Raw genomic sequence first — 24,934 nt, 5'->3', positions numbered from 1 at the left:
CCCTATGGTAGCGTAACTTATTGTCACAACCTCTTAGAATCCAAAATTAGAAACAATACGCCACCGAATCGACCGAATGCTCGAGCTAAAATTGTACAGAAATTTGTTTTTTGTCGAAGCGCGTTATACACGACCTTCTTACAATGGTGTTATTAATGAAAGCGCGCGTACAATTGAGAGGAATCCTTTTACGCTGCATATAAGCGATGCGTAAAGAGTCGGCTGAAGAAACTGGGTTCCCGGGACAAAAACGAGCAAACAGAGAGAGAAAATTTTTTTTCCCTCTTGAACGAGCGCGCGGCGAGAAATGCGGGCGCGTGCACTGCGAGTTGGGAGAGCACATACGTACTTTGCATGTTTCTTGAAAACGGGAACTTCTCTGCGAATCAATTGAGTTTATTAAAACTTGCTTATTCTTGGATGAAATGACCATGTTAAATCCGATGAACAGAGAGCTCCCGTTTTGTATATATCTATGAAAAACAAAACCGCCACTACAAAGCAGCTTTTTGGAAGACAAAGGTGATGGTAAAACGCTATTTCTTCGCTCTCGGTAAGCCGCATATTTTTACAATTCAACTAACACCAAACAAAAGACAATACAAAAAACGAGTGTATTTATTGTGCAATAACACCATAACTCACAATCTCTCACAGTTTTTCTTGAGTGTGCTGATTCCATTTTTTAACTTTGATTATTATGATTTTTTTTCGATCAAGTGAGTAACTTACGCAACATCGATGCTGATACATTTTTTTCACTTCGATTTTTTGTTTTGTTTTAATTTTGTTTTTTTTTTCTAACATTGGCAGCGTGCAGGCAAAGCTTCGGCTATTGGTGGTGGGCCTTACTAGCATATTAAGTTTGCTTTACATGCGAATAATCAATTTATAAATAATAATCTGCTTAATCTGTTTGTTTGTCATTTCACATGACGAATATACACGAGATCATTGCAAATTTGATTTCTCACTGCTTGCATACACTCTTTGATGTTTTTGTCACGAAAGACCCAAGATTATCCAAGAATTTAGAAACCTTCTTACGTATATTAGTAGCAGCTTCCCTCACGATTATTAGATTTTGAAATTATCAACGAACGTAGGCAGTAAGGAATTAAATTTTATAATATATGTATATGTGTAACATAATAATAATTAAGTGTAAATTCACGCTAACGATGATAACAAACGACATTGTTTGGCGTGGATTTTTTCAATGTAAATATATAGCATATCCCAGTGGATTATTAATTATCTTCGAGGAAACAGATTTTTGCTCGCCGTTTCAGCAAAACTTTTAAAACATGAAAAATGCATTACCTACTATCCAGCAGTCGCTAATTAATAATCCCACTGCCAATATCAACACCCAGGAGCTTGCAGCGAAACAAGTCGCTAAAAGCATCACGAATAATTAAAAAAACACTAATACCTGCAAGCTCCCCAAATGTTTCCCCGGCGACCATAAAAAAATTAAAAAAATAAGAAACCATCAAAAAAGAGGACAGTCGAGTGAGATGTACGAATGCCGGCTATGTAGGTATCCGGAGCGGCGAGGCGACGCCGAACAGTCCGTCGCGGCCCCACAGCTCGATGAGCCAGCAGAGCGGGACAAGCAGTGTGGCCAGCAGCAGTGTGAACCTGCGCCCCCGAACCGGCACCCCGAGGCGTCCAAGGCCCGCCTCAATCGCCGGCACCGGAGTCAGCGTCTCTTCCTCCGTCGAACGCAACAGTGAGCATGGCTTATTTGTCCCGCCGCCTCTATTCTTCCTTCTTCCATCGATGCACCTCATTTTTTCCGTTGAGAGATGATCTCGTCCGCTGTATATCGACGTTATCATCGCTCAGAGTAGTGGAACCTTCGGTGAAAAGACGAGAAGTGCACTTGTTCATCTTTTCTCAGAGCACTGTTTATATCTTGTTAAATAAAATTGTTGATTTGTACATACGTAATATAAATATGAAAGTAGATCGTAACGATGGCATGTCGTAAGTCTGTGTATCGATGTCTTTTTTTCTCGAAGGTTCAACTGTCAAAGGTATATGAAAAATTATATAAATAATTTTGTACTTCTTTTTGAATCAATTTTTTCTTTCTATACATGTTTTATGAAGTTATGATGATGAAAGTTTCACTTATTTTCATATATTCGCTGTAGGATCGCTGACCATCGCAATTTGTTTTTTTAATTTTTTTTTTATTCGCTTTTTCTCTTGATTAACAGTCCTCTGCCTGAAAAAATTGCACAATTAAATACCAATACATGGGAATAATTTGCTTTCATAATTTTAAGCCATGCGTAGTTTAAGTACATTGCTTTCGAAGAACGCATAATGCAGAGATTCACGTGATCGAAGAGTATCGTAAGAAAATGATGGTTTAATTTTTATAGAATAATTTTTCATGATTCACAATATGTTTGCGATGCGTGAAAGTACTGTTTTTCAAGCTTATCCAAGAAGATAAGAGACAAGTGACTCAGTAGTAACGGACGAATTCGGTCGGACATAAAAGTAAAAACAGTACTTTCAAGCCCTCTAATCAACCCCACCCCCACCTTCCATAAAACCTCTCATCAGCCAACTAACTCAACCATCGTTTCCACAGACACGACGAACGACACGAAGGCGCAGAAGGACTCGAAGCCTCCTCTGCCGAAGGTTCACAGCAGCAGCACGCCGAAGAAGCCGAGCGCGACGTCAACACCAACCTCGGCCAAGTCGGCCAGTGCCTCCACAGCTGAGCGCAAGTCCTCAGCCCCAGGCACGACGAGAAGCGCCCGAGCCTCGCCTCGGGTAACTCCCAGAGCCACGCCTCTGCAGAGTCCGGGTGTAGAGCATCCGCCCGTCTTGCAGCTTGATCCCAAGCAAAAGAGCGAGGAAAAGGAGGTGCTTGATGAGAAGCCCCAGGTTCGCTCATTGACTTGCAGATTTTTGATAATTTATATAAGCTCCGCCAACTCGCTTATTCACGAACCACTTCACAGCAGGTCAGTCAAGAGAGCAGAGTTACCGAGCCGGTGCAAGTCGAGGCCAAGAAGGAGGAGAAGCCAGAAGAGCTAGTCGCCCCCGTCAAGGAGGAGGTGGTCGAAGTTGCCCCACAAGCAGTGCTTCCTCCGGTGCAACAGCCTCAGCAGCAGCAGGAGCAGCAGCAACAAGCTCCTGCTCCAGTCGTCGAGAAGAAGGAGGAGCCAAAGGTCGAGAAGAAGTCTCCCGAGCCCGAGGCTCCCGCTTCCGGCGACCTCGAGGAGGTCTGCGACATGACCGCCTCCATGATCCAGAAGATCCGAATCACGACCGAGGAGGAGGCCAAGGCTGCCCTGGCTGAGCGCAGAAGACTCGCGAGAGAACAGGCCGAACGAGAAGCTGAACTCGAAAGACAAAGATTGGTAGGTTTCGTCTGTGTGATATGCGAAGTACTCGTTGTCCGCGAAAGGACGATTAGCGCTGACATTTTTTTTCGATTGCAGGAAGAGGAAGCTCGTTTGGAGGCCGAGAGGTTACGCGCCGAGGAGGAGGAGCAGCGCCGCCTCGAGGAAGAAACGTTGCGCCTGGCTCAGGAAGCCCGCGAGGCCGAGGAGCAGCGACTGAAGGCGGCCATCGAGGAGGCCAAGAAGCGCGAGGAGGAGGACAGGAAGCGCCGCGAGGAGGAGGCCAGACAGAAGCTCGAGAAAGAGGAGGCCGAGCGAAAGGCCAGGGAAGAGGCGGAGAAGTGAGTACAGTTGCTAGCTACCCTCTCTCTCTCTCTCTCTCTCTCTCTCTCTCTCTCTCTCTCTCTCTCTCTCTCTCTCTCTCTGCAAGAGCTTCATTAGTAATCTTTCTAATCGCGTCTTTTCAGGCAACGACTCGAAATGGTCGAGCGTCTCAAGAAGGAGGAGGAGGAGAGGAACGCCAGACGCAAGCGCGTCGAGGCTATCATGTCCAGGACTCGAGCAAAGAATCAAGCCAGCAACGCTCAGAAGGTAGAGTAAACGAGTTTTGTGCTTCGTTAACGAGGTGGTTAACCGGAATGATTTATGCAGGGCGAGGGCAACGACGGCGAAAAGTCGAAGGAGGATAGCCCCAGCGAGGAGAACAAGCCTGGACCCGGCGACAAGGCTGCCCAGGACCTCATGACGGCCAGTCTGATATCGGAGGCGACTCAGCAGCTGATAAGCAACGAGCAACGCGCTCATCATACCGATTCGAACAATTTGCTGATGGACGAGCTGCCCAGCAACAATGGCTTGCTGCGCAACGGCGGACACGCCAACGGCATCGCCGATTCCTCGGCTAAGCCACAGCAGCAGCTCCTCGATAACGAAGCCGAGGAGCTCAACGGCCACCACAACAACACGAATCACGGGAACGGCATCGACGGACAAACGATCGCACTCGACAATGCCACTGTGTAAGTATCAGCCCTCCACCCCCCAAACAACACTTATAGTCACTGGCTTCGGAAAGCCTGGCTCCCCTCCACCGATGGAATTGCGAGAGATTGAGAGACTGTGATCTGAGAGAGACGCATACGCTGACAGACGATGTAACCATCTGCGTCGTGCTCCTCCCTCAGATCGGCTGCGTCTCTGTGAGAATTAAAGATGTACGAATGCAAGGGTCGTCATGGCCTTTAAACATTTATCTGGGACTGAATGCACCGTGCCTGCGAGATTACTTTCACAAAACTACTTCATCGCGGTTATTGCGAGTAGTCACTTGAGTGAGTTTTTAAACGATGTTATTGTTAGAGAATTTTTATATAAATGAAAAACTTATAGCAAACAAGTTGAAGCAAGTTTTCGTTTTTAAGATTTATGTAGGTCGAGTAATATGTTCTTCGTTTTTTTTTGTCGTAACGTTTGTATTGGAATAATTGATCATGAGATCTGTGCTTTGAACTCACAAAACTGATGGTAGAAAAGGGAGTCACCATTGCAAACTAATTAATCAAACAATAATAAAGTTGCGTATCATGCTTCGGAATTAGATTTTAACTCTCCATACAATAAACTCTTTGGATCATTCGTTATATGCATAATACTTGAATCGAAGTAATGTAACTGCGATGGTCGTTTAATTATTTTAAATTCTGTTCTATTAATTACGATGCCATGATGTCCGTTGTGTGGGATATTCAATATTAAAATATTTGTCTGCGTGTGTTACACTTTACGCGTTATATGCTGGTAAAAGCATACTTCATTACTAATGATTACAGAAAGAATCAAATGAAATTCTTGCAAACTTTGTTCAATAATGATAGCTCACATATGTATTCCTATGCTGATCAAAGCAAGTGATTCGATATGTCGCAAACTTATCATATTATATATATATAAATTAATAATGCTCTTATTAAGGTCAGTCAGAAGCACGAAAGTTGTAAAGGCAGCGTTGCTTTTAAAAGAACGATTATTGCAGGAAAACTGTCCGGATTAAGGAAAAAACCGAGAAACGTGATAGCATTCGCAAGAACTTGAAAAATCAATTAAAAATACATATACTGCCTGTATTCTTATAAAGTTTAGCTTTGTAGCGGAGTGTGGTGAATTTCGAGAAAGCAGAGAGTCACATAAGATATGCGAATTTAATTGCATTTCAAGTACTGTACATTGCAAAAGTAGCCAGAACAGTTGACCATTTGATTATAATCACTTATCAACTATAACAGTAACAACAACTACATGATATATAACTTCGTGTGATCAAACTGCCGCTGAATCAATGGTATAATATCGAACGTATAATACACGGATTTCGTCACGAAAGATTGTATATTGCAATTGTACATTAATCGCAATCATGTATATTTTATTATTTATATTTGCTAAAGAAAGTGTGCGTTTTACTTTTTCTCTCAAGTCGAAGGTAAAACACTAGTGTTGTGCTGCTACTTTGAAAAGTAGTTGGAGAACAATGTTAACTATTATCAAAAGAATAACACTTTAAAGAAACTATTCAGAAATTATACGCTTGTCGTCTATTTATGTTAGAATTGTGCCAGTGAATGCATCATTAAAGCACTTTTATATAAGCCAATGGGTCATTTTTCTTTTTAAACGCTTAATACTAATTTAATCATTCAATTGAAAGATTAACTGAAAAAAATCTCGATTTACGTGTTAGACTAGTAGAGAAAGAAGAGTATACGAAAAATGGCCTGTCAACTGTCTCTCAAGCGATCGACTGCACATAAAAGTAACATACAAAAGTGAGAATGCTGATCCGATAGTCTTTCGACGAGGAACCGTCGAATTTAAGATTTTAAGGGAAATTCAATGTCGTACTACCATAGATAAGAATTAAAAACAGTGTACATAATGTAAAGTGATCGAAGAATAGCATAAATGCAATGAGTCATCAAAATAATTGTTCGTGATTTCATGCAAACACACAAGGGCTTACTAGAGAAATACCTATACAGCATTGATTATTTTTATCTTCATGATATACACTTATAAAAATCGAAAAACTGTGAATAACATACGTACAAAATCTTTATTAAGCTCTTTCTTTTCCACCTTAAAGCCTTTTCAAACAAAAAAGAATATAACGTGGTGCTGTTCTCCAATAGTTAGATGTCAAGTAAGATAATAAAGCTTGTTTGATCGCGACAGCACGAGCTAACGCACTCACGATTTTGTTAAATGGAGATTTTCCAGCAGCCGTCAACCTAAACACCTTCAACCACAACTTTTGAGAAAGCACAGCTTTGAACCTATGTACCTTGACACTGCCTGCCATCGATAGCATTCTTATCGACCATACATGCATGCATTATTTTTCATTACGTTGCACAGTATAGTTTCGTTTTCCTTTGTAATTATTTTGTTTATTTTACATTATATAATCAACACAACTATTACAGAGGCTTTTTTTACACTCTAACGATGTTTTAGGCTACGAACAAGTACAACTTTAACTAGAGAAATCGAAAATCGTGTCTTATAATAAGAAATGATTGTGTATTAGGTGTAATGATGGATAATGTCCCTTTACGTACTATTCTATACTCGAAATTCTACTGTGCAATGCATCTGTCATACCTTGTCCGAGTGTCAGTGTAATTCTCCTGTATCGCTTGTTTTCGTTTACATGCAGATGAATCCACTTTATGTTACATGTATTTATTCACATATACACACGTCAACTTACTGCCTACTTTTGCTGTGTACCGAAAATTCTACGGCTCGCCGTTGCCACACTTTGAATTCATCGGCGATTGGTAAATTACTTGTGATTTTCTTTAAAAAAAAATATATATATACATTTCGATATATTATACATATAATAGTCAGAAATATGCGTTGCTGCGAAAACTTTTTTTTGTAATTCTCGTAGCAGTTTTGCGTTAATTTAACGAACAGATTAATTGCTTATGACCATTTTTTTGTAAAATAATTAGGAATACGCAGAGAGACAAGTTCCTCAGTAGGTTAGTCTCGGAGTTGGTTAATGCCTATTTTTGTAAAACAGAAAACGACTTTTTGAGCTTGCGAACATGCTTTTTCATGTAGATTTAAAGTTTCTTTGAGTTTATTACGAGGTTTGAGCGTTTATTGAGTTTTATAACATTTTTCTGTTTGTTATCATACATAGTCCGAAATCCTCAATTCTACTTATCACAGTTACCTATACCTAATTTAAAGGTCTTACGGCTTAATGCTTCCGGCTGATAGTCCAATCAAATCGATGTAATTTTTAGATGATCAGACGAACTCTAAAAACATTTTAAGGATTTTTATAACAATATCAATAGCTTTAAAATGTTTTATCGTTAATAGAAAAAAAAATGAACCATGTGTTATTTCGTAGAATAGTGCATCCCTATTTTGTTTTTAATATTTTAATGCGAAACTACGTTAGTTCATGAACTTTTGTAGTTTTGCTATGCGTGATTTTCTACACAATATGCACAAAGGTGTGTTACTGTGTCGAAGGATCACACGATATCTCACATCCATATCACACTGCATCTGAAACACTATATATACTTTTTGAATGCTTTATATTTTTGTCGAAGATTTTGAGTATCCACAGTGCAATTCTGAAACTTTGTATACATCTTGTCAAGTCATTCAGTTGTGTATTCTCAGTTCCATCCTCATTTCAAACTTTACTGACTTGTTTGGTTGATCATTTATCAGTTTTTTCGACAAAAATTCAAAGACAGCTTTCATACATATCTTCGTAAGACCCCCATTATTAATTGACATACATAGACAGATATTGTCGTGACCGCTTATAATCGCCACGTAGTGCCTTATTAAAATATCAGACTTAAGAAAAATGACAGAGCGATATGATAACAATATTAGTGCATAGTTTACATCCTTTTTCTTATTTAATTTAAACCCCTTTATTATTTTGGTAATCTAGTTTGGCTTGTTTGTTATTGTTTGTCTCGTTTGGCTGGTTCTTATAGCAAGCAAAACAACGTGACCAACAACCTGTTGGATCTGTCGGAGTTTGACACTCTGAGCAATAGCAATAGCGGCCCGATTCTGCTGATGCAGCCGAGCGGCGTCGTCGAGGACAGCCTCAACTCTAATCTAAATCCAACTGCGATACCGTTCACGCCGAGCTTTGGTATGTCCAACCAGGCCAACACCAATCCCTTCCAGGACGCCTTCACCAACAACAAGCAGGACAACCAAGTACCAGGTGAGCAATCTTTTCATTCTCACTTTGCTCTTCAAAGAAATGAGTATGAATTCTAATCGAGATTCCTTTTCCTTTGCAGACCTCCTATCATAAGCTAGCCGTTAGAACGTTGCGGTGTCTACTAGAAAACGAAGATATAAAGAAGAAGACGGATCACAGGAAGAAGACGAGAGTCGAAGGGCAAAACGAACTGACGTTGCCCCAAGACGAGACGAAGCAAAGTGATACGCCCTCGTACATCTATCCTTTCTTCTTGCAAAGAAGTGTGTAAATAAAATAATGGGGGGAAGAAGCGAGAAGAGAAGTAACGAGATACCCGCTAATGAACATAGCTATTATGGTAAAATGAGAGTTGCGAGGATTCAAGAGGCGGCGCGCTTCTTTTGTTTTACGTTTTTTTTTTCTTGCGCGCGAGCGGCTGGATGATACGCGCAGGACAGTAGCCTCTCTTCGTGCGCGCGCGTGTCACGTCACTGCAGCGGAATCCGCAGGAAGTGTAAAATAATATATAATGTTAATTAATAATTAATAATGGTAAACAATAATGATTAATATTATTATTAACGCTGGTTAAGATACATACGAACGGCGAACTTAGAGATTCGTACCGTCTCTTGTAGGTTATACAAAAAAAAATGCTAACTTGATGATAATTGAGACTAACTTTTTAGTGGATCTTCTTTTTTTCTTGATTTCGGAGGGATATATACGACAGATGAATCTATATATAATATATATATCAATTTATCGCGCCTATCAAATATGGTACAGAGTTTCGTTGGATATCGTTTTTTTTTTTGCACATACGCGTTGAAACAGACCCGAAAAAAAGGCGACACCCACGCCCAGATTTTTTTATGTTTTCTGTAATGCTTTTTTGAGACAAAAAATTATGTGTTGTATGCGTTATTTATTTAAATTTTTTTAAATGTGCAATCGAGTAAGTTGTAAACTTAAATCTGTAACTAATAACAATGATGAAGACTTACTCCCATTTTTTTTATTTCTTTCAATGGCTATAAAGTGTAATTCTCGGTGTCGCTTGAGCAATCGGAATTTTGTACCAAGCCAAGCATATTCTGTTTTACAAAGGCTAAGCATTTTTTCGAGATAGCTTTGCGTTTTTTAAATTTGTTCATTCATTTTTTAATTGCATCCAATTGTAAATTTGTTCGTTTGCGTTTCGTCTATATCGTCTTTTTTTATACCGCATTATTTTGTAATTATGATAGTCACGATAATAAAAAAAATTTTTGAAGCTGTTTCATTTTAAATGTTTAGCCTCCCATGAATTGAATATATATCACAAAGGGTATAACAAAACCAATGTAAAGCATATTAAGCTTCTTCTTCCATTAAGTAATTTCTTTTTTCTTCTTTTTTCGGGGCGTGCGCTCACTAGTCAAGCGATTTTACTGTTTTTATCACACTTTGTTCAGAGACTTTAACGAGAGAAAGATTGAGTGAATGAGTGTGAAAGAAGGATGATTCGAGAAATTAAAGGAAAACCCCAATGGAGGTAGACATTCGAGCTGCATGAGAAGAGCAATCAAGGGAAAAGCTATATAACCGAGCGGAAAATTGCATGAAATAACTTCGGGTAATAATAAGCTAGATCTTCATTGTTAATCGCTATCTTCTTGAATTAAGGCAACGTGAAAGTCCACTGTTACCGACTGAGCAGAAATCCTCAAATTATCCTCTCGTTTCTTTTTATTGTAAGTGAAATTGTATTATTATGCGCAGTCAGAGTTTAACGCTACCTAGATTTCAAAACGGATTCGACGCACTTAAGTCGAACACTTTAAACGTTTGGGTGATCTGCGATACTGTAAATGAAGCCGGTAATGCGATTTTCTTTACAATGAAACGACCGTAAACAAAAATTCCCCTCGTAGAATGTGGCTCGATCGCTAACAGCGTACGTTTTTCAAAGGATAATGTAATAAATAAAGTACACGATAACACTGCGATACTGGCGATCGCACCTTCGCACAGCCATTGCATCAAAAGGGGGGTAAACTCTCACGAACACGAGCACATACGTGCAGATTGAACAGAAGTAAAAAAAGATTGTGCACTCATGTATGCACACTCACACACATACTTTTTTCCGGACGATCGTTCTGCGAGATGATTCAATATTTATTGTAATGAAAAATAAAAACGGCATCTCTTTCACCGAACCCTGCATCCCGTGTGTATTTAGCCGAAGTGAAAAGAACTCATCGACTCTCGCAATTCGGGAATTTTTTCATTCGAAATATCATGCAGATTATAATAAAAGATGTATTCGTGAAAAATTTATGGCTATATAAGCATACATGTATAAATATATATGTTTTTATCTTAGACAGTGTAAAGATTAAAAAAAAATAATAATAATAATAAAATAAAGATTAAAGTAAATACAGAAGGCATTTTAAAAGATTGGGGGCGATTGTAATTTAAAGTTGCGTTACACACGACTACCACATTATACTTGTTACGTTTAATGGCATTATGAATGTGTTACGTGAAAAATGGGTTGGAAAATTTTATTAAAGAGCAATCGAATTTATTGAAAAAGTTGTCCGCGTATGTGCCCTTTCGTTTTCCTGAATCAATCCGAATTGCAATGGCAAACAAAAAATCGCTTTTACAATATTGAGATTCAATAAAATTTTCTAACCGGCTAACATCGAGCTTGCAAGAAACGTTATACGATGCGACATAGTTGCACTGGTGCATGTCCGTTTGAGCCACGGTTTTTAGTGTTAAAAAAGCGATTCGCGTGTTATCGGCTCTACAAGGATGAAAAAGTATATATTATATCCTCACACGTTGTTTCGTTTTTAAGATTAAGTGATTGTACTGATATAAGATATGTTGGGAATTCGATCGTTCGAAGGGCGTGTTGAAGAATCGAAGCACGAATCCCGTGAAAGAGAATTGTGTGATGGTAATTTAGAAAAAAAAATTCTTTTAATTAAACGAATTCGTTCGACGTTTTGTTTACGTGTATTCATTGGATTATTCAAACGCGTATTTGACGAATATTACCGAAAAACGTTTCTCGCTCAACAGATTATGAATATAAATGGAAAGTAACGAGTACACAGCGCGATGAGTCACACCGTAAGCATAAAACAGCCATTGATATATCATTTCGCAATGTGATACACGTGGATATCGTGCGTTACACCCAGAGAACATAATACTCATCGCATACTACGAGCAAATTCGACTGTATAAACACAATTTATGTAATCGAGCGTACATAATTCTCTCCTAGGGATATAAACATTGGTGTATTAGGTGCTGAGTCATTTTTTCATAAATAATAAATGTCTGTTTCGAAAGGCATAGGGGAAACGAGCGAAGGTTCATTATGAATCACAGTCCGTTCGACTAAAATCACAGTCTCGATGTCAACTGTGGACGACAATTATACAACGTCGCATATAGACACACACGTACATTTTTGCGATAGCTCACTGTACTCTGTTTGTCTTTCCAACATCCCCGCGTGCATGAGGGCGACGTAACTGTACGCGAACAAAAAAGAGTATAACCGGACGTCGGCGTTTGAGCGAAAAAAAGGGGTATGTCCCTCCCGGCAAACATATAAAAGAAAGAGCAAATACATATGTATAAACGCAATCATTGCACTCCCACTGCCCTCGTACATGTGAAACAATTGATTGCCTTCGTCGGGTGAAATTTAATTTTCCGTTTTTGTTTGCGTATTTTTTGCTTTCAACCGACGCGTTTGGTTTTTTCGCTCCGCGAAAATAGCGGAGGGAGAAACGATACGACGATGGATAGGTATACAGACACAAAAGAGTCTCCTTCCCCCCCCCCCCGCGCATCAGGCTCGTTTTCGACTTTCATTAGCGATTCGAAATTCACATATAACAGAGAGCAATATCAATATTGTACGCGCTTGCGTTTTTCAATCCGACGTACACAGCTGTGCGAGTTTAGGGATCAGCGAATGTTGTTGCAATTGCTTTTTTTTCAATACGGCGTCGACGCGAGAACATTTAATATTACCAGACATGCCTAAAATACTTCATAATGTAAAAAACAATGCTTGTATGTAATAAATACTTAATATCAATCGTAAGCTGCGTCTCTCACGTTTATTGTTCCCCTCACCCCTATGGAACAAGCGGCATAAGTGCGTACAGGCCTCATCGGCTACTGCATCGAAAGTAGTATCACCGAGTGAATAGTCAGACCTCAGCGAGGAGCAACGACGAGGAAGAAGAAAAAAAAAATCGCTAAAAGCTCCCCGTCGAATCATTCCTGAATGTATACACGCGCGGCATAAGCGGCAACACAATAGCGCGCGAATGCTTCCGCTCTCACGCCCCGGGGCACATATTCAACATTACGACGCTTCCCCACGAGAGCTATAATTAACGGATTACTCTCGAGCCAACTCTTTTTTCCTATATGTACACACACTCGGGATCCCGATCCGATGTGCACAGACACACGCGACTCTTCGAGAGGGGAGTTACATCGTAAAATGCAAATCGCAGCCCAATCAGCTTTCAATTCGAGCGGCGTTTCATACGCGTGCTGTACACATAAGCGCCGCGAACGATTCCATTACCGTAGTAGCTTATAGAGACGGGCGGGAGGGGGGGGGGAGACGTGTAACGCGCACGGGGGTGTGCATATATTATTATACTAGCGCGCAGAGAACTGCACGCGGGTGCTAATACCCCGAGAGTCGAGTGCCAACAGCTTTGGCTTTATTCAAATCGAGCCGCAGTATATGGAGAAAACGCGTCGATAATTCAAACTCGAAATTCACCGCTGCTAAGCTTGTACGTGCGTGTGTCCCTTATTCTATGGACGAAATTGCGAGGCGCGATTTCGGCGAGACGAGCCCGAGCTGGAAAAATGTGCATCGCGCTGGGGTATGTATATGTACGTGTGTTATGTATGTAAGTATCCGATTTCGGGCGAGGGGTGTAGACTCCGTTGGGAATGATAAACTGGGAAAGTGGATGTAAGGAAGGAAAAGTTGCGGACTTTTTATAGGGACGCGATGAATGCTCGGTCTTATATTTGTCGAGCTTTCGCGCGCGATTATTCGACTGAGCTAGACTTTTTCCTCGATTTTAATATTCCGTATTGCTTTTATTTATTGTACAACGCGAAATAAGTTTTGTTTTTTTTTTTCTAGTTTATACGCAGCTTATATGACCGACCACATTTTCCCCGGACGCGCCAATTAAACGAATCCGGATAAGGGATCCGGCTGAAACTTTGCGCGCAGCGGTTTCTTGCGCCGAAGTTCCGTCCACAGTATTCAAGCCCTTCGGCCAGCCGCGAGGAGTTTCGGGAGAAACCGATAAAACTTGAAAATTTGCCCAATTAATCCTCCACCGCACGCGTTACTCGGCGAATATTACCCTCAGACTCGAAAAAGCTCGAATCAAAGAAACGAGTCTCGAAAAAAGCGCAACTTGAAACAGAGCAAAGACTACTGAGCGAATAAGCGTTATAAAGTTCGGGGCTGGCTATAGTTAAATGCCCGTAATGGGCTCGGCAAAAAGGATCGACGAGCCTCGTAACCCGCGCTCCCCATCTTCTTCCATACCTATATATACACACAGCTATACGCACTCTCTCCTTAGCTTATAAATTCGCGTCGTCGTCGTCAAGGGCGCGTTTTGCCGGCTGGCTGCTCACGCACTCTGTATAAGCTTTAAGCTGCTGCTGATGCCGGTTATATTGAATCGAAAGCGTGTTTCGCCTTTTTTCCCCTTTTGTTGCCATACTCTCCGCAGCGCACAAGGAGTCAAGTGCCCGTTACGGAACAGCTTTGTTTTTCTCGCGCCGCTGAGCTTTTCTTTTTTTCTTTTCTGCCCCGAGGATTTAATGAGCTTCCGAGTAGCGAGCGTCGCGCACGTTTTTATTTACCCCCTTTTTTTTTGTTTATACCGCTGTATAAAACGCTGTTGCTTCGTTCGAGTGTTGGAATTTCGCGGGCGAAGCTTTGATTGCGCGGAGCTTTATTACGAGATGTTTTCTTCTTCTTTTGGGGGAGTATATGTGAAACGCGAAAACGAGTGTGTAACTATCTCCGAAATACTGTTCTTTTTCATTTTTATTATATTCACTGCAGGATATAACGTGCAGAATGGCTGTGCGCGTAGAATATTCGAAAAAGGATACCTTTTAAGAAAGCGCGTTATTAAATGCGTAAGATATAGGTAAAACATCTCTCGAAAAATCCTTCAAAAGCACTCTAACGCACACGCAGGCCGAAAACGATAGAAAACGCATTCGCTCGATCGCGCTCGCGCGCACCAGTAAAACCTCTGCCCCGTCATCAAAGCCACAACATCTGCACCCCGCACCACACACACACGTTGCGAAAAAAGTGTATATAGTATACAGTCGGAGGGCGAGTATACAGCGCGCATATATCGCTAAGTGCGGCTGCAGGGCGTAATTCTCTCTCTCTCTCTCTCTCTCTCTCTCGTCATAAAGGCTCGCTCTCACTCTCACACACGCACACATGCGCGCGTCACCCCAAAGGACAAAGAGCAACCCCACATATATCTATATACGCGAGGCTCGAGGTGGGAGGAGGAGGTCATAAACCGATTCTCGCGCGGCTGAGGCATCCGACGCACTACACCTTACGCATCCCTCGTCTCTGTGTGTGTGTGTGTGTGTGCGTGTGTGTAAGAGCGTCGAAAAAGTTTTAATTGTTCTCGAACGTTTGTCTTTGCGGTTATACGCAATTCCTTCTTCTTCTTCTTCTTTTTTCGAATATTCCCGCCGAAATCGATCCGTCGACGCCGCATTAGGTATACAGTATGTATGATTGAGTGCTCTGGCGTAACTCGTAATTTTTTCCGCAATTAAGCTGCCCCGCGCTCGCATACACTCGTCGTTCTTTCATGAGCAATATCAGGAGAGAAAAAACGTTCGCGAAATAATTCATACGCGTATATCAGGCGTATATCGTGTGTGTGTGTGTGTGTGTAGCGCGCGAGAAGCCTCAATATTTCAAAAATCAATAAGCTAATGTAAGTAACGCAGTGCGCGGCGGCTCTCGATGCTCGCGCGATATGTTTTATTCATAAGAAGGAGTAAGATACACACAGACGCAATCGCAAACGTCGGATTCGCGGCGGAGCACGTAGGATTTTTTTTTTTTTTCGTCCATCTTTTTCGCTCTCACTCTCACTTCTCGCCCCTTGATACATTACTCTGCAAATACGATTTGTTTCTCCTCGACCCCTTGTCTCTCTCTCTCTCACGAGCGCGTGTGTGTATACATTATACGCGACGCCCTCCTCCTTTACCTTCGGGGGGGGGGGGGGGGGGGGGGGGAATCTCGTTCGTGCGCGTGTGTGTAAGATCAAGCCGCTATGGACTTTTTTATACCGAGTTTTCGCTCCGAGCTGAATTGCGTATTCGGCGAGCGTCGGAAATCGACAACTATTAATCAGAGACTAAGAGCCGAGGAATTATCGGCAAAGTTCCTCCGCGTTTCGGGCAGCGTAATTGACGTAAATGTATACGCGCGCGAGGGGTAGACGAAAAAAAAGAGAGAGAGAGAGAGAGAGAGAGAGAGAGAGAGAGCTCCCTCGGGTCGTCCTTAACTTTAAGTGTATCCATTGTTCCAGAATAAAGGACCCGTGGACTCGAATCTTTCCGTTATTATACGCTCTTTTTTCCTTCCTTTCTTATACGTAAAGCAAAAAAGTAGCTCTATCAAACATTCGATTTGAATTTTTTTTTTTTTTTTCTGTTTCACTGGATTGGGCATATGCTACTATACGGGGAATATTAAACGGGAAATAAAGCAGTGACATTTCAATCGCCGAGAGCGTCGCACTTGATTAGGATGCGGCGCGCGGTGAATTTTTAATTTACAACGTTAACGCCGCCCGCGCAAATTGCGCATGCGAGCAGAAGCTTCTGGGGGATGTAATCAACGCACACACACACACACACATAAAGGGCGGCTAAGAGGGCGCCATCGCAGCTTCGCTTGTCCCCTGGGCCTATCTTGCTCCTATTCTCCCCTAATTAACCAGCTGTAATTTACATATAAATTATAGCGAGTTATGGCTATGCGGAAATCGTATGCATGAGATGATTCTTATCTGTTTTCCGCGCGCGCGCGCGCGCGCGCTCGCTGTGTGTATTGTCGCTCTGAAATATATGGAAGTCCGTTTGATTTTCCGCGAGTCTTGCCAACTCTGGGGTGTCTGGACATATGGCGGCAAGTGGTTGTCGACGTTGCCACGGTGTTGTATATGTATATAAAACGGAATAGATCGGCTCTGATCAAAAGAAGCCGCTATACGAGTGGACATCAGGCCTCTCGGCGTTGGAAAACCCGAGAAAATTGCTCTCCCCCCATGTTATAACGAAGTTGATGCCTTCGGCGCTAAAAGCTCGTCGGGCGAAAAAAAAAGTGGTAGCATTAGCCTAAACGTCCTTTTTTTCCCCGGCTAAATTCCGAGCTGGCTCAAAGATTGTTATATGCGCGTATTACGCATGATTCTTCGGGACTGTATATAAGCAGGGCCAAGTGCGCACGAGGCTAATTCGAGGAAATTGTTTTCTTCCATCCGAGGGACAGCGAGTTGAAAGTTTCATCAAGAAAAAACTCTCCCCTCTTAAGAGGGTCACCGCTGCAAAGAGCCCAGAGTATAGAGGATCAAAGCAAATCCCGAATAAGCGAGCTCTAATTCAGTTTCGGCCTGAAAATTTGACGAGATCTTTCGCGTCGAGGGCTTTTCACATTTGCCCTGTGTATAATAGGAAACAGGCGAGAATTATTACGTACACTCGCAGCGGTCAATAGCTCGATATATCCGGATAATCCTCGTACTGAGGCGTCAGTAGTGCAGTGTAGAGTATCGAGTAGCGCGACGTGTTTGCAGTATCTCAAGCGTATCTCGTTTCTCCGGTTCCGAAATTGTGTAAGGTTGACGGTCCATTTCTCAGCCGGCGGCGGCAAGTCGTCCCGTATATATATTCAACGCTCGGTTTTCTTGTCTACGGCATTAGGCAGTCGCGCGGGACGAGAGACGCGTTATCCGGATTACGCGGTGTGCGAGCGCGCGGCTCTCTCTCTCTCTCTCTCTCTCTCTCTCTCTCTGCAAACTCGGCTGATCGACGAGAGCGACGGAATTGGAGAGATTTTACCTCGAGCTAAGCCGGCGGAAAATCGAGGGACGGCGACACTTTCCGAATGAAAAGCGTGTGAGAGAGAGAGAGAGAGAAGGCTGTGGGGTTTGATTAATCGTCTGATTAATCTCATCGAGTGGTTTGTCTTTCCGGATATCGGCAGACGGGGGAAACTTTGAAAAAAAAAACAAACAAGTACTCCCATCGAAATTTCATCACCCTCGCTTATGTATCTTTCTCGTTCCGAGAGCTGGCGCATCGATCAATAAGTACTTAAAATACGATTAGCAAACAGAGTCGCGCGCAAAAAGCGTCGAGAGAAAAAAAGAGCTAGAAAGAGAGCAACGCCCGGATTCTCTCTCTCTCTCTCTCTCTCTCCGGAACCACGCCTCTTTCTCGCCCCGCGCCGAGATTAATGACATTCAAATAAAGACCTTCCGCGCAGCGAGACGAGCTAGACAGTCTGCAGAGAGGGATAGCCCCGCTTTCGACAACTGTCCAAAATTTTCGTCCGCAGCGCGATCTAAATAACAATCCTCGCCATCTCACTCTCCGATAATTAAATTTCCCGAGTATCTCATTCTCTCTCTCTCTCTCTCTCTATCTCTATCTATCCTTGTATACAGCCGCTACTATCGTCATATCTCGCGCACAGCCCCTCTCTCCAGAAGTATGAGGGGGCACAATGGCGTCGTCGCCAAGAGGATCTTGTCATTGTCGAGGCAGTAGTCTTCCTACCGCCCACCACTATCTATCTCTCTCGGACTCTCAACTCCAGATCACAATAGATTTCAATTCCAATTTGTCTCTCACCCCCCACCCCACCCCACCCCACCCGCCGCGCGATGCTATGCCCTCCCTCCGTTATCCGCACACGGCTGAGCGGGAGAGTGGAGAAAAGCGACTCCTTCCGATACTTTACATTTTCAGTTGGGAAACGACTTGTCCCCCTCCTCCGCGCGGCAAATTGTCCAACCCCGAGTGTTCGAGCCACCCGCGACGGCGCGATATGCGCGTCAGGGGAAAAAACGCCGAGATTCCTTCGCGAAAAGTGTATACGACGCATGGGAGAGAGATATTTTCATGATGTTGGCAGAGGCTCGTATATCGAACGGTTTATAAGTGACTCGGCAGAGAACGTTTAATATACGACGAAAGTCGTCGGCTGACGGCCCGATGAGTTTTGGAATTTCGAGACTCCCCCTATATACGCGTTACACACACATACACACACACACACACATGCGTATACGTGTTACGTATAAGTATATCGAATGTTGACACTCGAGGCTGTTCGGGGAAATTGATATACGGGATAGGATTGACGTGCAAAATTGGAAAATCTCAAATTTAAAGTACCCGCGCGCCAGAGAGCGCATTCTCATGCTAAATCGACCGCGAGTTCGAGTATACACATATAAGCGGATAGAGATCGCGATTGACTCTGAGAACGAAAGATACGTGTATATAAACATGTAAGAGGACGTGCGGCTAATGCCGAAACGCCTCGTTGCGCGCGGCCGCAGAGTAATGCCAGTCACGCGAGAGAGACGTTCCATTGTTGAAATATCTCTCTTCTACATACATGCAAGCTTGACCCTCTCGACGCCGCGTTGTTTCCGAGAGAGAGAGAGAGGCTGTTTAACCTCTCTCCCTCGTTAATTATATCGAAAATTTCAATAGCCGACCGAGCGCGCGAATCCAATCAATTAAAGTCATGATCACCGCGCACTGATATAATACAACATCTTTCGCATCATATACAAACGCGATTTTCCCGAGAACACGCCACGCACACACGGCCGGCTGGCGAATGAATTATTAACCGTCGATACCCGCTGTTAATCCGACTAGTCGCCGCTCTCGCTCTCACTCCGTGTGTATCCCCCTCCACTATACAGGCCGCGCGCAAAAGGGGTCATAATGCCACGCACACGTCTGTATATAATCGCCACTGCCGTCGCTGCTGCGCTCTCGCTGGTCACTATTTTGCAGCGGTGTATGCGTGTATACGCGTAATACTCCCCTAGTATATCCTCTCTTCCGAAGCCGGCGTTCATTGGTAGCCGGCGCTGCATGTGTAGCGAGAAAAAAAAACCGAGAGAAACGCGTGTAACCCCTCCGGCGAGAGTTTTTCTCCTCCTCTCGATCGATGCTTCGATTTCTGCATGACGCAGGATTATGGTAAACAAAGAGCGGCTATTGACTTTCCGAGTTTTTTGCCCGTCGGTGTAATATCCTAGCTTCTCTCTCCCTCTATATCCACCTCATTAGGGATTATCCCTCTTCCTTTTTTTTTACTTCTCGGTCGCAGGTTCAGTCACACCGGTGTAGCAGCGCCGGCGGAAGATATTCGCATTTTTTTTCGTGAAAAAACACGCGCGTACGAGAGAGAGAGAGAGAGAGAGAGAGAGAGCTGGCGGTTACGTATAAGCGCGCTACACCGGCGCAGCGCCACGGCGAGTTCCATAATAAAAAACGAGCCACGAGAAGGGGAACAATAGACGAGGACGACACTCCGACCACTTTGCGCCTCTATATATATCTGCCGAGAGAGTCGCCGCGAGAAATGGTGGGGAGGGGAGCGGACAGTCTTCCTCGACGCGCCTAAAAGACACACAGCCGAGCGAGAGGACTCGCGAAACAAGTATACACATTATAGCAGATATACATCGCTGCGTGTCTATGTGGGAGTGTCCTTCGACGCAACGCGCAGACACGCACGCTTACAGAGACAAAGTGTCCGCGGCCATTTTGTGTATGCGCGCGCACTATACCTTAAAAAACACGTACGTAAAGCTCTCGCACGCACACAATCGTGACACTTGTGGAGGCTCTGCTCGCTCTCTGCGCCGCTGCTGTGCAGAGAGAGAGAGAGAGAGAGAGAGAGAGAATGCGCCGCCGCTGTAAGTATACTTGCCAGTCACAAGCAGATCGCACGCACGCGCCAGTAGTAGCGGACTTGACTCGCTATTCCGATAGTCAACGCGAGAGATATATATGTATATATAGCTATACGTAGCTGCTGTACGCGTATCAACTCGCTCTCGAGAGTAAACATTGTAAGTGCTGTACAAGTGAACAGTGATCGCGTCTATTATATACTGCACATCATAGGGGCTATACGCGCGCGCGAGGTGAGAGCGAATAAATAGAAGATTCTCGGCGAGAGAAGAAACACCGCCTCCCTCGCGCATTCCTGCGCCGCGACCGCACATACCTATATACGCCGAGAGTAAGCGAGAGAGAGAGAGAGAGAGAGAAAACGTCGATCCCAATTAGAGTGAGCAAGCGAGAGAGAGAGAGAGAAAGAGAAGTGCCTCCATGACAGGCCAGTGTGTATAAGTTTCGTGTACATAGTGTTGTCAGAGCAGCAGGAGCAACGTAAAAAAGAAGGGGCCAGATGCAGGAGGGCGCGCGCGTTCTCGTTTCGCGCCAATTTCTCTTTCTTGGCTCCCCCTAAAACGGCATACGTCGAGAGAACAGCTCTCACCTGGACACTAATAAGTACTACAGCTGCTCCGTCGGCTCGAGATCCCAATCGGTACTCCGCGAGCGTGAGTTCGGTGTGTGCCCTCTCGTTCCTCTTCCTCCTTCTCCTCCTCTCTTCGTCTGCTGCTGCCTCCTCCTCTCTCACAGTTCTTTTTTTACCGTCGCGAGTCGACATCTTTCAGAAGTGAGCTCTGTTTTGGAGCTGGAATTCATGGGCTCTTTTTGCCCTTACTCTTCGAAGCTGCTGCAGTGTTTGTTGTGTAAAAGTCGAAAAGTGAAAAAGTGTCCTCTGGTTTGTCCACTCGATGGTTTTATACATGCTGTGAGACGGCGATGATCCGACGAGTGACTTGGGGTTAGGTTGAAAGAAGTGAACTGCGTTTGTTTGTGGTGCTCTAAAAAAGATTGCGTTTCACTGTATCGGCTTGAATATTGTTGGAAGGGTTGATTCTTGTGCAGTTGTCCGTGTTTATTTTGGGTTGTAAGAGTTGCAGAATAGTAATAGAGCGATTCCACCATTCATGCTAATCCATTGTGCTCCAGCTTTCAGTTATGTAAATATTTATGTAGCTCTGGTCAATGGTTATCTTTCATTCAAAAAGAGTTTTGTTGGTTTATCACTGGACTTCAAATCACACTGTTAAACTTTGTAATTTACTCTAGAAAGCTTTGCTCTGCTGGTTGCTATGGCTAGCTTATGTGAGTTCAATATAATTCATGAACAGAATCTGTGCAATGTAACTTGTTGTAGATTCTACATTCTATGAACGCTTCATACAAATTTTCTAATCGTAAGGCTTCAACTTTATTTACATTTGTTGAAATATTGATAATCAATTGCGCATAATGTTGTGTTAGGCAATAATTACATAATATCATTTCTTATCATCAATCTGTATGTTTCAATTGAATTTTCGATTCAGTCTTCATTTAAATACTGTAGTATGTATTTTTAATTTGGTGTAAATATGAGGTATTAACAAGTGTATTTTCTTTGCAGGTATACAGTATTACCTTAGAAGAACCAGCCAATTGTTGATGATTTGTTAATGTGCAGCCAGTGAGAGTGCAATGAGACGGCAGTGCTTCATGAAAAAACATTTTTTCAAATGTTACTTTATTTTGTGAAGTTAGTGTTGAAAAGTACTGAAACCATGTTCAGTAGTGAGATGAAATTCTTGAAACTGTGAAAGCCTTTAAATTGGCATCCTAAATTTCAAGGGATGAAATTATATACGATTATAGTTCACGTCAGATAAGCCGAAACATGTCTGGTGACTCCAGCTGGAATGCCGTTATCCATCACCCATCAGAACTGGAATTACAAAGCTGGGATTGGGATGGCAATGATGGCGAACCAGAGCGTGAACTTCCCTCTACAGTTGACATGGGTGCCATCAAAGATGGTGGCAATTGGAATCCAGTCACTGGTATGCATGCCTGCAAACAAGAGTATTATGTTTCTCTGCGATAAGCTGTTGTAATTCATTTTTATTTTTTCTAGGTGTAACTACAATAAATTCAGAAGATGACTCTGATTCAGAAGAAGACAGTTCTGGCGGAAGCGATGGCAGTTGCTCTTATTCTGATTCAAATTCAGATACAGACAATGATAGCAGTGATGGTGATAGTGATTCAAATTCTGACTGTACGTCAGATCACAGCGAGCAAACGTTTTCAATTCGAGAAACAAACTTTGAGCAGGTAAAGCATATTAAAAGTCTAAAAATTGTTGTGCAATGTATTTTAATTCTTCAATAACGTTTACAAATATTTCAGGGAGGTTTAAAATTAAAAATAAGCATGAAAGTACCTAGGAAAGAAGATTTAGAAAAATTAAGACTTGACAAGGCAAGGCGTTTATTGCCTAGGAGAAATAAAAATATTTTAGTTAAGGTATCAGACTGCAGTACTGATGATTCTGATGATTCATTAAATCAAACTGTGGCACCTTATTCTCCAATCCAACAAACTTTACTGCAACAACAAGCACTGCAACAGGCAAAGCAAAAATTACAGCAGCAGCAGCAGCAAAAAGAACTGCAGCTAAAACAACAACAGTTAAAACAACAGCAGCAACAAAATCAATTGAATTCGGTAAGAAAATACAGATGACTGCTAATTGTTTTTAAATTCAAAAGTGAAGAACCTTGGTTTAATGAATATTTATCTAAATATACCAATTGCTTGCAGACCGCGCTTAAGCCAACGCCACCTCAACCAGTTTCGTTGACGCAGTCTCACCAATCTCCGCATTATTCCACACAACCACAGCAACAACATCAACCACTACTGCAGCAACAACCACCTCAACGACCGCAGCAGCCTCCACCGCTACGACAGCAACAGCCTCACCAACAGCAACCGGTCATTGCTACGGCTCCCGCGTCGCAGCCCCTGCAGGAGATCAATCAGGAAGACCTCGCAGCAATACTACCTGATCAGGAGCATGAGGATACGCCGTTCGATGGATTCGAGGACTCGGAGAGTGGTCGGCTCGTCTCGAAAGCGATCGAGCGTATGTCTCTTGGTGCGGATTCAGATTCCTCGGAGAATGTGAACGAACGCAACCCGGTGCCGGTTTATAGTTCCTCATTGCTGCAGCAGTTTGTCGAGAAGACGGCTCAGCTGTCGGAGCCACGTTGCAAGCGACGAAACGTCAAACAGCCGGTTGAGAGAAAGGCTCGTGAACCCGCGGAGTACGTTTGCACCTCGTCCAACGTCTCGCCGGATTCTGGCATCCAATCGGTCGACAATAGTCCGTTGCATCTCGTCAGCTCGGTCAGTCCGCCTCCCGCGGCAACTGCGGCTGCTACCGCGAACGCTGTCCAGTCGCCCGTACAGGCGGGTGCTGCTGGAACGAGTGCTGCTAGTGCATCGACGAGCAGTAGCAACAGCAAAGGTAAAGAAATATTAATTGTTCTAGTCAGGAAATATATTTCACGTTCAAATCGTAAAACTTTATTGGGCAATAACTGGCCGCCGTAAAGCAATGCATTTTCAAGTAACTAAGAATCTTAGTCTTTGAATAGTACGCTGTCCGCGACAAAAAATGCGATTGATGATGTCACGGCGATTTTTTGCTCTGCAGTTTCATCTACATCAGCAGCGAAGGCCAGTAGCACAACATCTTCCTTTAGCACGGTTTCAACGACCGTGACGACGACCACATCAGTGTCGGCGGCGACGGCCGCAGCGCTCGCGGCAAAATCGAAGCCAGTTGTAAACGTGGACCGAGTGCTGAATCCTCCCAAACGCAAACCCGGTAGACCAGCAAAGGTCACTTCTTCCTCGACACAACCACGTGGACCTGGTAGGCCGGCAAAACCAAAACCCCAGGAAACTATTGTGCCGGCATCTAAAAAGGAAGCAGCACAGCCGTCAGAAAAGCCGACAGTGATTACTAAAGACAGTCCGTGTTTAAAAAGAGCTAAGGTCGTTGTGTCGCAGTGTAGCAGGCCGCCTGTTAAACAGCCGCCGCCGCCGCCACGACCACCACAGCCCCAGGAAGATGATGATGATCTTGAAAGCGATGAAACGCTTGACCAGAGGTTAAAGAACAGAAAATCTGGTCTCAGAAAATCGATCGATAGTGGTAAGTAAAATACGCGTCAGTCGTTGACTTTATTTTGTA

The 24,934-nt window shown here is 43.3% G+C and overlaps 2 protein-coding genes and 1 long non-coding RNA gene across 30 annotated transcripts in view; 2 read left to right on the top strand and 1 right to left on the bottom strand.

Annotated features, from left to right (window-relative positions):
- The window catches only part of LOC100679661 (ensconsin), a 62,162-nt gene extending 49,405 nt beyond the window's left edge, over positions 1–12,757 (top strand). For 19 of the 22 annotated variants that reach the window (XM_032602263.1, XM_031921812.2, XM_032602266.1 and 16 more), the window contains 8 exons: positions 1,544–1,735; positions 2,612–2,913; positions 2,991–3,392; positions 3,474–3,715; positions 3,842–3,965; positions 4,026–4,393; positions 8,411–8,649; positions 8,729–12,757. In XM_032602263.1, coding sequence (XP_032458154.1) covers positions 1,544–1,735; positions 2,612–2,913; positions 2,991–3,392; positions 3,474–3,715; positions 3,842–3,965; positions 4,026–4,393; positions 8,411–8,649; positions 8,729–8,742 — 1,883 coding nt within the window. In that variant the 3' untranslated portion in view covers positions 8,743–12,757. The remainder of the gene's footprint in view (positions 1–1,543; positions 1,736–2,611; positions 2,914–2,990; positions 3,393–3,473; positions 3,716–3,841; positions 3,966–4,025; positions 4,394–8,410; positions 8,650–8,728) is intronic. The other 3 variants (XM_031921817.2, XM_031921815.2, XM_032602267.1) reach the window with 2 other exon arrangements.
- Positions 1,735–21,395, bottom strand: LOC107980859. Its single transcript, XR_001728952.3, has 4 exons — positions 21,302–21,395; positions 2,106–2,236; positions 1,953–2,033; positions 1,735–1,862 (listed from the first exon to the last, which is right to left on the bottom strand). It is a non-coding gene; the product is annotated as an uncharacterized LOC107980859 (long non-coding RNA).
- Positions 20,399–24,934, top strand: part of LOC100123305 (histone-lysine N-methyltransferase ash1) — a 15,749-nt gene continuing 11,213 nt past the window's right edge. Inside the window, exons 1-6 of one of the 7 annotated variants that reach the window (XM_031921798.1) lie at positions 20,399–20,714; positions 22,301–22,730; positions 22,805–23,004; positions 23,080–23,397; positions 23,494–24,202; positions 24,392–24,895. In XM_031921798.1, coding sequence (XP_031777658.1) covers positions 22,568–22,730; positions 22,805–23,004; positions 23,080–23,397; positions 23,494–24,202; positions 24,392–24,895 — 1,894 coding nt within the window. In that variant the 5' untranslated portion in view covers positions 20,399–20,714; positions 22,301–22,567. The other 6 variants (XM_031921797.2, XM_031921800.1, XM_032602261.1 and 3 more) reach the window with 6 other exon arrangements.

Source organism: Nasonia vitripennis, chromosome 1 (assembly GCF_009193385.2).
Source record: "Nasonia vitripennis strain AsymCx chromosome 1, Nvit_psr_1.1, whole genome shotgun sequence".
NCBI classification, from domain to species: Eukaryota; Metazoa; Arthropoda; class Insecta; order Hymenoptera; family Pteromalidae; genus Nasonia; species Nasonia vitripennis.
Note: the sequence above shows the minus strand (reverse complement) of the source record. Positions and strands in the feature narration are given on the sequence as shown.